Source organism: Lampris incognitus, chromosome 16 (genome assembly GCF_029633865.1).
Source record: "Lampris incognitus isolate fLamInc1 chromosome 16, fLamInc1.hap2, whole genome shotgun sequence".
Lineage (NCBI taxonomy): Eukaryota > Metazoa > Chordata > Actinopteri > Lampriformes > Lampridae > Lampris > Lampris incognitus.
In genome coordinates this window covers 11,893,005-11,908,242 of record NC_079226.1, presented here as the reverse complement: position 1 = coordinate 11,908,242, position 15,238 = coordinate 11,893,005, and the positions used below count along the sequence as shown (strand labels likewise).

The window sequence follows — 15,238 nt, the reverse complement described above, 5'->3', positions numbered from 1 at the left end:
ACTAATAGTGTCAAAGCCATGTTAATAATAGTTGACCCATTTGTTCGTGAAAAATTAACTCAGCGCAACTTTTGTCACAATCTGCGTTGCGGATAACCACAATTAGATGAACGAGAGATCATTTCTCACCCCATACTTCAAATTCTTGGATGGAACATTGTCATGGGCTTGTCTGTGGGAAAACGGTTTTCACACTGTGCCTCTCCCTCCCTCCCTCCCTCCCTCCCTCCCTCCCCCCCCTCACACACATTAGATGTGTCTGGTACAGTGATGCTCTTATGAGACTGAGAATGCGTGAAAGCCTCCCCTCTGGTCATTTTGATGAAGGAATACCACCTGTACCAAAGTTCCCACAGGGGATTTAGATAACAGCCAGTCCGGCAGAGGCAAAGGGAATTATCTCCGCGGTGCTGTGCTGTTTATTGTGTGTGTGTGTGTGTGTGTGTGTGTGTGTCAGGAAGTAGCGCTGGTTTGCATGTATCCAACTGCTTTCTCCTATTTCAGCGGATGAGCATCTTAATAATAACGATAGTGACCGATGGCGTGTGTGCCTGTCGCCGCGGCATGCCATCTGGTTGGTGTGCGTTTGTGCGTCTGTACATGCGAGTGTGTTTGTCTCAGATTAATTTGTGTGTGTAAGAGAGCACTCGTGTTGATAGGCCGACACGATCGATCAGCGGGGCTCCAGCATGAAGCCAACCACGGCTTGAAAAGAGGAACGGGTGAAGGTCTAATTGAGGGCTCTTCTTGAATCCACACCTGCCACATGCATGTATGCAAACACCTACAGCCCATAATACTACGAACTGGGAACTATATGAAAATAGTGCCCCAATGTCCCTGGATGGGGCGCGGTAGAGGTCATCTGTCTCCTATGGGTGGTGGGGCACCCATACAGCTGGAGGTTGATTTGGATTTGAGTTCAGTGGATAATAATAATAATTATAATAATGACGACACTCAAAAATCCGATAAGAATGGCGACAGGGGCGTCCGGGTAGCGTGGCGGTCTATTCCGCTGCCCTCCAACACGGGGATCGCCGGTTCGAATCCCCCTGTTACCTCTGGCTTAGTCAGGCGTGTCTGCGGGTGGGGAGCCGGATGGGGGTTTTGTGTCCTGGTCACTGCACTAGCGCCTCTTCTGGTCAGTTGGGGTGCCTGTTGGGGGGGGGGCAGCGTGATCCTCCCACGTGCTACATCCCCCTGGTGAAACTCCTCACTGTCAGGTGAAAAGAAGTGGCTGGCAACTCCACATGTATGGGAGGAAGCATGTGGTAGTCTGCAGCCCTCCCCGGATCGGCAGAGGGGGTGGAGCAGTGACCGGGACGGCTCGGAATTAATGCAACCATGTTATTGAAATAAATTACCTCGAATACACATTTGTTTTTATATTAATAAAACACGTCGTTTGCCAGTTTAAAGGTGAACCCCCTGATGTAGGAGACATGCGGAGTGGTGGCACAGCACAACGTCGCCTCTGCGTGGTCGCCATATGCACTGGGTCACAAAAGCAAATGAATAGATCAGAAATTATGTTCTACTGTAATTTTCATACATACTAGATCTCAAGTTTCCCAATAAAACATGCGCCGATCGACATATTGATGAAATCCCTAACACACACACACACACACACATATATGGATATATATATATGTGTGTGTGTGTGTGTATAGTAGACCAGTGGTTATAAACTGGTCTTGCCTTGGGACCCACGTTTTCCTCATGGTCATTTAGTCATGACCCACTTTTATAGAATTAAATTCGAGCAAATTTATTTCTCAAAACTGGGCTAATAAACACACATACACAATGTGATCATGAAGAAATGTGCCCCCGCCCCCCCCCCCAGCATGCAGAGCACATTACTGCAGCACCAGCGAACTGATGAGTAGGACCGTCACAACTGCATGCTGCTGATCCTGCTTTGCATGAATGAAGGGAACATCCTAACCGCAGAACTGCGTTTACACACATTATAGGATAATCTCTCCGGGCTGTTTTCACTTCGTGTGCGTCGCAGGCCCTTAAACATACATTTCTCCCAATCTAAAAATGCGAGAGACTCGATCCTCCTTGACACGTGCTTAATATTGTGATTTAAACGCAGTCTGTTCTTAAAATGACAACAGATCGACCACTTGGGCCAGACAATGTGTAACTGTGCGCTGGTAGCCCAGTGTGACTGCTCTCCTCCTCCAGCGATTCAGCTACCACACTTTGCTATTTATTCTTTTTATTCTGCATGCTATTTATAATTTTCTATTTTTATTGTGTTTTTTTTAATCACACCTACTCGCACATTTTTTGCAGAGACATCGTTCCAATTTTCGCATGTAAAACATATGCGTGTGACGGCAGTTACTTTATGTTGTGGTATCCGTTAGTTACTGAGATATGAATATTTTACTGTAATAATTTTTTTGAATGGCCACCTATGGGAGAATGCAAATATTCATCAATATCTCAAATACTACACGTGATAAAGTAATCATACTGGGTACACAGGTAGCCCGTGGAGACGTGTTTAACATACTAAAGCATGTAGTCAATAGCGCCACCATGTGGTCAATTGTTAGGCATTTTACGTTTTGGGTAATAACTCATGAACCATTAGGAGTAGAAGAAGAATTTTTGTACAGTGGGTTCCATGGATGACGCTGATTCGACAGATATAGGCCACGCCCATTTGTGCCTACAATTTTTTTTCGGTAAACATTTTTTTGTTTCGTCGAATCTTCACCACATTTGGTACATTCCATATTTAGATGACCCTGAACAACACTTGTCATTTTTTTTACGTCACTTACCATTTGTCTGTAATTGGTTATGAGAGTTTCAAAGGTGTGGCCTGATGCACTTAATGAGCCGTAAGTCTTCTACATACATCCACAATGCACAAGTGGGTCGCGTTTGATACAATTCTACAAACAGGGGGCGCTACAGTAACAATACATTTCCGTTGTCGTTAAGATGAAACTTGGTGCACAGCTTCTCCATCAGCATGTGCGCGACATATTGAAGCTCCACCTTGTGGCCATTATTAAAACAGCACAATATATCTTGAACGCATTATTCAAATAACAATAAATATGTAGATCATAAATAAGTATTTATTCAATTAACATTGATTTTGAACTTTGACTTATGTACACATCCATCACCAGAACATGCAGCAATCATGCATTTTCTTCAGGAAATTCAAATTTGTCAAGTTCTAACTAAGTGCCAACAGTCCAAATCACCAGCTATAAAAACTAACTTCGTACAAATTATAAGTGATATGCCCTTAGAACAACAGTAGGATGATGATGATAAAGATTGCTTGAAGGAAAATACATCATTGTGGGTGGAATTACAAAGAGGTAAAGCTCCATGCACTTACCTCAGATCAGCGGGGGGGCGCACCTGTAAGTAACCAGTTAGTTGAATAACATTTTGCTGTGGCTACAACAAAATGAATGGCTCCACAAGAAGTCCTCGCTCTACTAGATTCTGATGGATCAGCAGCACGAGATGAGATGGCATGATTCGGGTTGAGCAGACAGTCGGTGCAGCACCAGGTAGGCTGCTTTTGCATCCTACTCTAAGGGAGACAGCTCCAACTGATGATGGCCAAACAAAAATATCCAGTAAGCTCGACAGCTTTTTTTGTTAATTTGACATGGACACGCTGACACACATCAGGAACTGTACTGTGCCCGAGGCGCACAGCGTCCATGACTGTGTATGAATGAACGAAAAGCTTTCGCTGGAATTGTACACGCTTGTGAATATATGATAGCAGAAACCTGAATATTGAGAACTTCTGGTCAGTTTTTTTTTTCCAGAAAATTAATGGCAAGGGACCGCTTCAACTACACAGGGGAAAGGTTTAGCGCCAATTGGCTGATAAATTATCATATAAACCCGTTTTCTACAACATGAACGTGTTGAAACTGATTTTGCTGTTTTTTGTTTGAAAAAAAAAACCCCACGATTTATAGATTACAGCTAAAAGCATGGTGTTTAATACTTTTGCATGAACAGTAGGTAGTAGATATTATTCTGACTGCATATTAACATTTACCCTGCTCTCAGGGTCGCGGGGATGCCGGAGCCTATCCCAGCACTCATTGGGCAGCAGGCGGGATGGCCTGCCGCACTGAGCGCATTAAGTGGGCCGCATTAAGCGGTTTGGATAATGGACAGATGGATGGATATTAACATTTATACCTGGGCATCGATGTAGAATTAAAGGGTTGGCTTTTCTAGTGTTGAAATAGAAGTGTTTTTTTTCTTTTTGTGGTTTTTTTAACCACACACTCCCCGACCTATTGAGAACAAGTCCGCGGCCCACTTTCGGGTCGCGACCCACCAGTTGAGAAACAGTGTACAATACATAATTTGAATCCTGGATCAAATCTTGTCGTTTTCGGTGCCTCTCCTCCATCCCCTTGCCTCTGTTTTTCTACATCGGAGCAACCTCTGCTGGTTACTGACTGTTAACTTGGACTAGCTGGAGTACAGTCGGGTTTGTGTTTCAGCACCCTTTGGCTTCGCAGGCTTTTCTATTCCAGCGATGGGTTTGTCACCAGCAGTCGTCGGTCTCTTACCTCACTGGCTGGTGAAATTACCGACTTGAGGTATCTGTTTATCTTAGCTGGATGAGGGCCGGCGAGACCTCCAGAACAACCACACTTCCATAGCAGGACTGAATTTGCCGAGACCAGGGTAAACTCCAAATCTTTACTCCACAGCACTGGGACTCTGTAAAGCGCTTTCCTTTTCTTTTTCTCTTTCTTTTTGCAGCCTTTTTTGATATCTCTGCCGGTGACAGTTTCCAAAAAAATCCTTTGAATGGGCTGGGCAAACGGAGCGGAACTGAGTAAGACCTCCTTCAGTAAGAGCACTGGTCTACGTTCTCAGACCAGATGCCCCCAAACCAAACCACTGATGGTATCAGAGTACCACGTCCGATCCCTGATCAACAAATCCCTGAAAGACCCAGCAGTCTTATGAGACGGGTATTGGCACCTACAGTCACGGCCACCCTGTGAGCTCTGCAGGCTGAGATACATGCTGCCTACTTGTAGCATCGTGAGTTCAAGTTCGAGCTCACAAACATAAGCCCCTTTCACACTGGCCAAAAAAACCCGCTAACGGGGCGTCCAGGTAGCGGAGTGGTCTATTCCGTTGCCTACCAACACAGGGATCTTCAGTTCGAATCCCTGTGTTACCTCCGGCTTGGTCGAGCATCCCTACAGATTCAATTGGCCGTGTCTGCGAGAGGGAAGCCGGATATGGGTCTGTGTCCTGGTCACTGCACTAGCACCTCCTCTGGTCATTCAGGGTACATCCCCCTGGTGAAACTCCTCACTGTCAGATGAAAAGAAGCGGCTGGCGACTCCACATGTATCAGAGGAGACGTGGTAGTCTGCAACCCTCCCCGGATCAGCAGAGGGGGTGGAACAGCGACCGGGACAGCTCGGAAGAGTGAGGGAATTGGCCAGGTATAATTGGGGAGAAAAGTGGGGGGGGCGTTAACACCCGCCTTTGGTCAAAAATTGACCACCAAAGGCGGATGTTAGCAGGTTTGTTGGCCAGTGTGAAAGCGGTATTAGTCTCACCGCCATCCTCTCGCTGTGCTGTCGCCTGCCAGTTTACGATTTAACCATGCAGAAAAGAGGAAGTCTCCCACGACAGCCCAAGTCGCATATACAATTTATCCCGAACAGTATCACCGTCAGGTCAGACAACAACCCATCTCGCTCATAAGCACTGCTTGTGGGCTCTGAAAGCCAATGAAAACCATCAAGCAAGTTGCCGCGTCATGGTAATGACTTTGACTTTAACCAGTATCGGACTTGCTCTCATCAGCCCCGAATGATAAGCAGCTGCAGAGCATTCAGCTTTTACAAATGAAGAGCTGGAGAGACACAGAGAGAGAGAGAGAGAGGTGTGTGTTCACAGGCCTTAAATCGGGATTTAGCACCTTGGCACTAAGTCCTTCCCCCCGTCCACCTGACAAGCCTGATCTCGTGCTAATTGCAGTCAGGAGAACTCCAATTAGCGTCAGAGCATGGGATTACACAGGAAATGAGGAGAAATGTTTGTCACCTGTGATCCCGTCACTTGTTCCATCTTTCATTTCCACAGCGGCGGCTGCAGTAGAACAGCTGCAGCTCATGCACGCCTCACATCCTGCTGCACGGGCTGCACATACTCGACAACCAAATGTTCGAGAGCCGTAGACTCGGGTCTCATTTACATGGAAGCAGCACGCTGGGAGTTGCTGAAGTGGAACGAACGTCAAACAAAATGTAAAAATGCGGGTTTGTGGTGGGCGCTGGTTTTCACTTCCTCTCTTCTTTTTCCTTTGTGTTTGGGTCTGTGGGTTGGGTTGCAAGCGCACAACTATAACAGCGGCATGCATTTATGCATGTGCCCGTTCATAATGTATGTGTGAGAACATGTACACCTGCGACTGTGTGCTGCATAAAGTAGCAAAGCGCTGCTGCCGCCTCGCACCAGAACCGTTTTCAGACACGGCGACAAAATCTGGTACGCACAAACCTGCAGGATTACGAGAATAAATGGAGCATCAGCGTACGGTCTTTTTCTCTCTCTCTGTTTTGTTGATGTGTGCAGCCAAGAAATGGATATTTCATACCTGTGGGGCGGGGGGCCCCGAGGGTCCCACTCCAAGCCAGTGCAACAGCGCCTATCGACACAGCAACGTCAACGTGACAGTAGGCACCAGAGGGCCCTTCAAAGGCATCCAGATGTGGCGTGTTCCAGACACCGACACCTACAGGTAGGACACCAGCCCGACAATAGCTGAGATATATACCACTTCAGGGACACACAACAAACAACTGCACTCAACTGCACCTGGTCATTTCCATTCACACATACACACACACACACTAGGGTGCAGCTTGGACTACATAATTTTTTTTCAAGCATAGGAAACAAACCTGATCCGAACCCGACAGGAATTCTATGGGGGGGGGGGGGGGGGTTGTTCTAACCCGACCCGAGCCCGGCGTAGTTAATGTAAACTGAAGCACCGAAGCATCGAAATGCCTCCACGCGTCCTCCATCCTGAGCTAGGCCACGTTTACCACCTGACGTAGCCGCGGTGTTGCTTCAGTGTTGTCATGGGAACCCTCGGATTATGTTTTCACTTGAAAATAATTTGAAGCTGGGGCGTCCGGGTAGCGTAGCGGTCTATTCCGTCGCCTACCAACATGGGGACTGCCGGTTCAAATCCCCGTGTTACCTCCAGCTTGGTCGGGCGTCCCTACAGACACAACTGGCCGTGTCTGTGGGTGGGAAGCCGGATGTGGATATGTGCCCTGGTCGCTGCACTAGCACCTCCTCTGGTCGGTCGGGGCGCCTGTTCAGGGGAGAGGGGGAACTGGGGGGAATAGCGTGATCCTCCCACGTGCTAAGTCCCCCTGGTGAAACTCCTCACTGTCAGGTGAAAAGAAGCGGCTGGCGACTCCACATGTATCGGAGGAGGTGTGGTAGTCTGCAGCCCTCCCCGGATCGGCAGAGGGGGCGGAGCAGCGACCAGGACGGCTCGGAAGAGTGGGGTAATTGCACATATACAATTGGGGAGAAAAAAAAACCAAACCTTAAAGCCAACATGACCAAACCCAACAGGCTCGGGTTGGGCATCTATCCTAAGACAGTGTTTCCCAACCCAGTCCTCAAGGACCCTCTATCCTGCAGATTTTCTTTGCGACCCTGACAAGGTACACTACCGTTCAAAAGTTTGGGATCACCCAAACAATTTCGTGTTTTCCATGAAAAGTCACACTTATTCACCACCATATGTTGTGAAATGAATAGAAAATAGAGTCAAGACATTGACAAGGTTAGAAATAATGATTTGTATTTGAAATAAGATTTTTTTTACATCAAACTTTGCTTTCGTCAAAGAATCCTCCATTTGCAGCAATTACAGCATTGCAGACCTTTGGCATTCTAGCTGTTAATTTGTTGAGGTAATCTGGAGAAATTGCACCCCACGCTTCCAGAAGCAGCTCCCACAAGTTGGATTGGTTGGATGGGCACTTCTTTGAGCAGATTGAGTTTCTGGAGCATCACATTTGTGGGGTCAATTAAACGCTCAAAATGGCCAGAAAAAGAGAACTTTCATCTGAAACTCGACAGTCTATTCTTGTTCTTAGAAATGAAGGCTATTCCATGCGAGAAATTGCTAAGAATTTGAAGATTTCCTACACCGGTGTGTACTACTCCCTTCAGAGGACAGCACAAACAGGCTCTAACAGGTACTATTTAATGAAGATGCCAGTCGGGGACCTGTGAGGCGTCTGTTTCTCAAACTAGAGACTCTAATGTACTTATCTTCTTGCTCAGTTGTGCAACGCGGCCTCCCACTTCTTTTTCTACTCTGGTTAGAGCCTGTTTGTGCTGTCCTCTGAAGGGAGTAGTACACACCGGTGTAGGAAATCTTCAATTTCTTAGCAATTTCTCGCATGGAATAGCCTTCATTTCTAAGAACAAGAATAGACTGTCGAGTTTCAGATGAAAGTTCTCTTTTTCTGGCCATTTTGAGCGTTTAATTGACCCCACAAATGTGATGCTCCAGAAACTCAATCTGCTCAAAGAAGTGCCCATCCAACCAATCCAACTTGTGGGAGCTGCTTCTGGAAGCGTGGGGTGCAATTTCTCCAGATTACCTCAACAAATTAACAGCTAGAATGCCAAAGGTCTGCAATGCTGTAATTGCTGCAAATGGAGGATTCTTTGACGAAAGCAAAGTTTGATGTAAAAAAAATCTTATTTCAAATAAAAATCATTATTTCTAACCTTGTCAATGTCTTGACTCTATTTTCTATTAATTTCACAACATATGGTGGTGAATAAGTGTGACTTTTCATGGAAAACACAAAATTGTTTGGGTGATCCCAAACTTTTGAACGGTAGTGTACCTGTTTGTACTTATTCAACCAATCAGCAATGAATTATGTCAGATGTTGCACACCTTGCATAATTAAGTGCTGTGCGATGTTTGGTAGAGTAAGTACAAGCAGGGCTACCTATGCAGGGTTAAAATGAAAATCTGCAGGACAGAGGTTCCTTGGGGACTGGGTTGGGAAACACTGCTCTAAGACACACACACACACACACACACACACACACACACACACACAATATACACTCTTACCCTCTGCTCCTCTTAGGTATTAGCACACTGTGTAATGCCGCAGCTCTTAAAATCTATGGCGGCGCCCTCACCCGCCCACTCGTAGCCCTTTGTGGTTTGGCAGCACATTCATTGCCCTCAGGCAAAAACAAAAAAGTATGGCTGACGGTGCCCTCACTGGAGGGTGCATGGGGCCAGTGTAACAGCCACCGTTCCTGCCTCCAATATTCAACACCACCCACCACAACATCCATCCTCGTGCCCTTTGAGGCCCTTCAATCAGACTTACAACTTCAACCTCAGCCCGACTCTGTTGTGCCATTAGCAGCGGTGCAAAAGCTGCTACCTTGTGCAGAGATGAGAGTAAGTCCTGAGACTAATACCCCCGGTGGTGCCACGAGATGTTTATTTTTAAACCTAACTAGGCTGGTTCAAATATAAATGTCTGCGAGCTCTCCTACCAGCAAAAAGATAAACACAAATACACACTTGCACATGCATGCACATAGGTCCACACACACACACACATCCAAAGCCTCAACTCCTGTCTGCAGCAGGGATGGCAGGTGGAAACGCCTGCAGCCGTTCCTGGTCATAGTTTCTTTCCTCTGCCAAGTGAGACATCAGGATGCCAGTTGGCGGACGGAAAAATTGCAGCCTAGCTGGGTTTCTAATGTCCACTAAAGGTGCTGTTCAGTTCAACACGTGCTCATTATCGTGGCGAGGCTGTGTTTCTCACAGTGGAAATGGCGTCCCACAACACTGGCGCAGAGAGTTAAAGAAGCTTGTGCACAATGCATGATGGTACATGTAGGTTCTGTGAGCAGCAGAACACCGATTTCTACGTCAGCGTAGTACACACCGAGAATTTTATTGCTTCCATCGACTACTCGGCGTTTTAGGTTTTTACCGATTTTCACCGAAAAATATCCAGATTTTTTAAAAGGAGCGGATCAGTTTAAACTGATTTTCACCCAGATTTTATGTTTCCACGGATCCAGAAGTTGTTCCTGTTCATGTGAGGTTATGTCACAGTGTCCTCTTGTGGTGAAATTAGGCATGCTGGATGGCTTCGAAAAATAAAAACCGAAAACGCTTCGCCTTGATTACCCATAAGAACCGACTGCACATGCAAAAAAAAACCATCGACAACATGTCCTATGAGTCACAACACGCAGAGCGACACCTCCTGTCTCCACACACACGCCAAGTGTTGTGGTTCAACACCGCCCGGCCCGGCTGGCAGAGTCGATGAATGATGCTGCCAGACAGCCCAAGGGATTAATATGCACGCCGCATCTTCACAACGCCATTAGGTAAACAATGGAGGCAGCGACCAACAACCAGGCTGCGTTTCCTCTCTCAACATACCAGAAGGAAGAAATACCCAAAAAAACAATCAATTGGGGGGGGGGGGGGTTCCCCATAGGGTGGGTGTGCAAATTTTTGCATTTTTTGTGTATGTGTGTTTGCGAGTTGGAGGCCCCGGTCCTGCACAGATCTTATTTGCTTCAGTCAGCCTATAAGTGAGGTCTGTTTAAAGTGTATTAAAGTGGGGTTTGCTGGTATTTAGCACTACTGTAAAACTTCAGGAGTCGGTAAGAGTGAAATTAAAATCCCTTACAGTGTACACTATAAAATACACACACACAAAATCATGAGCGCAAGTAACTCTAACTAGTCATTTCTCTTCAATGAGCACTTTTGGGGACAAAAACTAATGGAAGGTTATCTTGTTACCGAGGGCGGCCTCGTACATTTTGTTTTTCGGCTTAATGAGACCAAATATTACATGAGTATATTCACTGTATAATTATCCTGCTACTGACTTTCTTCATTTGTGAGTATGTGTGCACTTCTGTCTGGGTCCAAGGATGTGTTGTGTATTTGTTAAATCCTGACGCGCTGCCACCGTCCACTGTTCAACAGGATCACCGCATACGGGGCGGCTGGCGGCCGCAGCGTGCTGGCCATGAAGAGGTCACATGGTGTCTACATCACGGGGGACTTCCTGCTCCGCAAGGGCGAGCTGCTTCACATCCTCGTTGGACAGCAAGGAGAGGACGCCTGCCCGAATGTGAGTCCACGCCAGGATATTAAGTCATAATTCAGTCCAATAGAGTGAGGAAGTTGCCCCCTAAGGATAACTTCCTCAGAGTAAATAAACATTCAGTAGCTCACGATAACTTGCACCACACAACAGATAATGTACTGGGTGCCAAACGACAAAATTATTGCGGGAAAAAATGAAACATTAAAAATCAACACTAACTCACAGGTTTTATGGCCGTCAGATTGTTTACGGCTGCAATAACACCAGTGACTTTCCAGAGACCAAGAAGCATTTTATCCTCAGCAACTTGCGCTGGGTCCCCCCTCCCCCAAATTGTATCCGGCCAATTACCCCACTCTTCCGTGCCGCCCCGGCCGCTGCTCCACCCCCTCTGCCGAACCGGGGAGGGCTGCAGACTACCACACGCATCCTCCGATACATGTGGAGTCGCCAGCCGCTTCTTTTCACCTGACAGTGAGGAGTTTTGCCAGGGGGATGTAGCGCATGGGAGGATCACACTACCTCCCCCCCCGTTTCCCCTGCCCCCCCCGAACCAGCACCCTAACTGACCAGAGGGGGCGCTAGTGAAGCGACCAGGATACATACCCACATCCAGCTTCCCACCCGCAGACAGGGCCAATTGCGACGGTAGGGACGCCCAACCAAGGGGATTCGAGCCGGTGATCCCCGTGTTGGTAGGCAACGCAATACACCGCTATGCTACCTGGACGCCCTATTGATTTTTTTGGGGGGGGGGGGGGCGCACATGCAGAGTTTGTTGTCACCCAATACACTCCAGTAGTTCTTCGGTGAGTAGCATTTTTCCACGCTTCCCTTTGATACCGAAGGCACTGAAGCTGCGACCCTAGAGTCCTCTTGTCACTGACGAAAGTGTCCATCATCCTCAATTTAAATTTTTTAAAATGTCCAGAGGACTGAAACTCTAGCAGGAATGGACTACCATGCACGTGGAACACTGTTTTGGCCCCCGTCCTTACATAAGTGTGCATCGTTTCACATCAAATTTGGATTAAATCGGAAAAAAATAAGGGTAACCATCTGACACCCGGTGTGTCTTCAGTGAAAGCCATTTGAGGATCAAATATTCTCTTTGTGGATGGTCCAACTTAACGTTGTCATGTGTTGGTTCGGCTGGTGGGGTTTGTACTTTGTTTCGTTTGTTCTGCTTTTAAAAAAAAAAAAAAAATTTCATGAAGAGACAGGCTGTGTGGTTTTGAAAGTCGAGGTCATCAGCGCTGTCACGGAGCTATTCGTTTTCAACACAGGGTATCTTCGAGCACAAAGTGCAAACGACAGGAGGGACTCGACGGTTCCTAAGTGAGGTTGAAGTCGTTTAAGGTTCCTCTGACTTCCTCCTCGTGCTGACAGCGAAGGGAGCCGGCACTCTCCAAAGGGCTGCTCGGAAAGTGATTTGTGCTGCAGAACAGCGCTCTCCACACCTAGCCTCGCCTCTGGCAAGGGAAATGATACCTCCCTGGTCCCTACAAATGACTCTCTCTCTCCCTCGATGTCTGTCTCTTTCTTTCCCTTCCATCACACACACACACACTTGACTCTAAAGAGAGAAGGGACAGGTCAGGCTGGGGGACAGTGGTACAGAAGGAAGACTTCCCTCTAGGGAGTGCTGGCAAAGTTTGAACCCCCCCCCCCACAAACTGCCTTTCAATCAGTCTCACCAAAGTCCCGCCTATTCCCTTCCTGCAGGACTGTCAGAGTCTCGGTCCAGAAGGAAGAGAAACAAAGGTGGTGTGTGTGTGTGTGTTCTTGTACATCTATCTTTGTGAGGACCAATGTGAATATTTTGCCAGACATTTTGGCCGGTCCTCACTTCTTTAAGGGTCTATTTTAGGGTTAGGTAAGGGTTAAGGGCAAGGAAATGAACATGGTCACTCTTCACAAAAAGATGGAAGTGTGTGTCTCCGTGGATTGTCACCTTGTCGTGGTGGAAAAGCTTGCGTGGTCCTGAGATCCCGAGAGCAATGCCGTCTGGAGCTGTGCTCCTGGTAGGGCCACCGATGGCGGTAAGGTCAAGGGGTGGGGTGGAGGGTGGGGGTTCCTGACAAAGAGGAATCCAAACAAGACCTCAACGGTGGAACAGGTGGAGCATGATGGCTGATTCTAGGGTAGCCCCCAGTGGTCTTGGACTCCACGCCACCGGATCCTGACCCGGATCTGTCAAGGACCATGTGGTGGCTGTCTCCCCACATTAAACAAAGTCACGCACGGGTGTCCTGGGACCGTCACACTTGACCCCGGGTGACCGCCGATGATGGTGTGTGTGTGTGTGTGTGTGCGTGGATTAGCGCTACAGAGAGAAACCTATGCCCCCAACACAGTCAAAGGTGGTCATTACTAGGGATGCAGCAGATCTTGATTTTTAGGGTTCAGCCGAATGCCGAATCCAGCACTCAATCTTCCGAAACTGAATCCCACTCACGTCAGATACGCACACATGAGTAACTCAGATAAATGTTAACTGTAGTTGTCGTTTTTCATAATAATAAAAAAGAGCAAGACATCTATAACATCTATATTTACTCACCAAAAACAGCTGAACGCTCACGTTCAGAAGCACCGTAATGTTTCAGCTCGACTACGAAGTCCTCATTAACTGCAGGATACACGTCTGTACACCAACTTCCTGTGATGAGCAGGATACATGCTAACTTTGTTCATACCAAAACATTAAATACTGAAACACTGACTCAAAATCTGACCCCACACATGAAATGAGCGTTTCCTTTAAGGGAAGTAAAACGCTCCACAGTTCATGGTGACAGTGTGTTACAACTGTGGGAGCGAATGTTCCCAGCGGTACTGAAAAGTTCTACCGTATAAAGTATAGTACTGACCCGCCAAGTGCTAACAGCTTCCCATCATCCCTTGCGTCCATTATGAACCCCTTCAAAGAGGAGAATATTCAGCCGAGTCTGAAACCGAATCTCGGATTCCTTTTAATTGCATCCCTAGTAGCAACAGCACACACACCGGGGGGGGGGGTGTATCATCCCCAAAATGCTGGCCAGCTCGCCATCTGGGGAATCTAACAGCTCTCTCTCTCTCTCTCTCTCTCCATAACAGTCTAATTCCATGCTGAATAAAATATGCGTCGAACAGAGCGGCCCACTGGTCAACAAGACTCAAGTCAAAGGAGGCGGAGGAGGAGGGGGCGGCGCCACCTACGTGTTTAAGGTGAGTGGAGGCTGAGGGAAAGGATGCGTTTCTCAATACGATCGACATCTCTAGCAGGTTATTGTGGCATCTAATCACTCGCCTAGCCGCCACGCGGCTATAAACGCTGTAAACAAATATCTCATACAGGTTGGCGCGCTACAAACTTATCCAGACAGAAAAATGTGGCAGTTTATTACCACGTGACGTCCCAGTAAATCAAATTATTGTGCGATCAAATGCAAAACCATCAGTCAACACAGCGCTCCTGTCGATTCTACAACCGGGTACAGGGTACTCTGTCACCAGATATCCGTTTAAAAAGTTCGCCACACGATGAATTTCATGCCGCCGCGGGCTGAGACGAACGGTCAGGTTTTAACCGTCGACATGATGGCGGGATGGGTTTCAGGTGGACAAGGACGTGTGCACCCCCCTCATCATCGCCGCTGGAGGCGGGGGCAGAGGCTACAGCAGCCGATCGGAGACCCTGCATGAGCGTTTGGACGATGACCCGAACCTACCTGGACGCAATGGGAAGTCACATGCTGCAGGTACACCCTGCTGTGGATCATCATCAGTGTGTGTGCGTGTGTGTGTATATTTTGGGTGTTTGCAGTGGAATACATGCTCATTCATGGTGTGTGTGTGTGTGTACACCATGTTTTTCTATCCTAATCCCCATTAGGATAAAAAAAAAACAGAAACCACCTAACTTGTGGGACCATTTTATGGGGCCCCACAAGTAAAAGGGTACCACAAGTATAGTTTTGCGAGTATGTGTGTGTGTATCTGGATGCCTGTGGAGGACTGGGAGATTGAGTTTGTGTATT

General features: G+C 47.4%; 1 protein-coding gene across 1 annotated transcript in view; it reads left to right on the top strand.

Annotated features, from left to right (window-relative positions):
• The window catches only part of alk (ALK receptor tyrosine kinase), a 580,497-nt gene that overhangs the window by 525,244 nt on the left and 40,015 nt on the right, over nucleotides 1-15,238 (top strand). Inside the window, exons 12-15 of the mRNA XM_056296340.1 lie at nucleotides 6,631-6,796; nucleotides 11,090-11,237; nucleotides 14,316-14,426; nucleotides 14,818-14,959. Of these exons, the coding sequence (XP_056152315.1) occupies nucleotides 6,631-6,796; nucleotides 11,090-11,237; nucleotides 14,316-14,426; nucleotides 14,818-14,959 (567 nt within the window). The remainder of the gene's footprint in view (nucleotides 1-6,630; nucleotides 6,797-11,089; nucleotides 11,238-14,315; nucleotides 14,427-14,817; nucleotides 14,960-15,238) is intronic.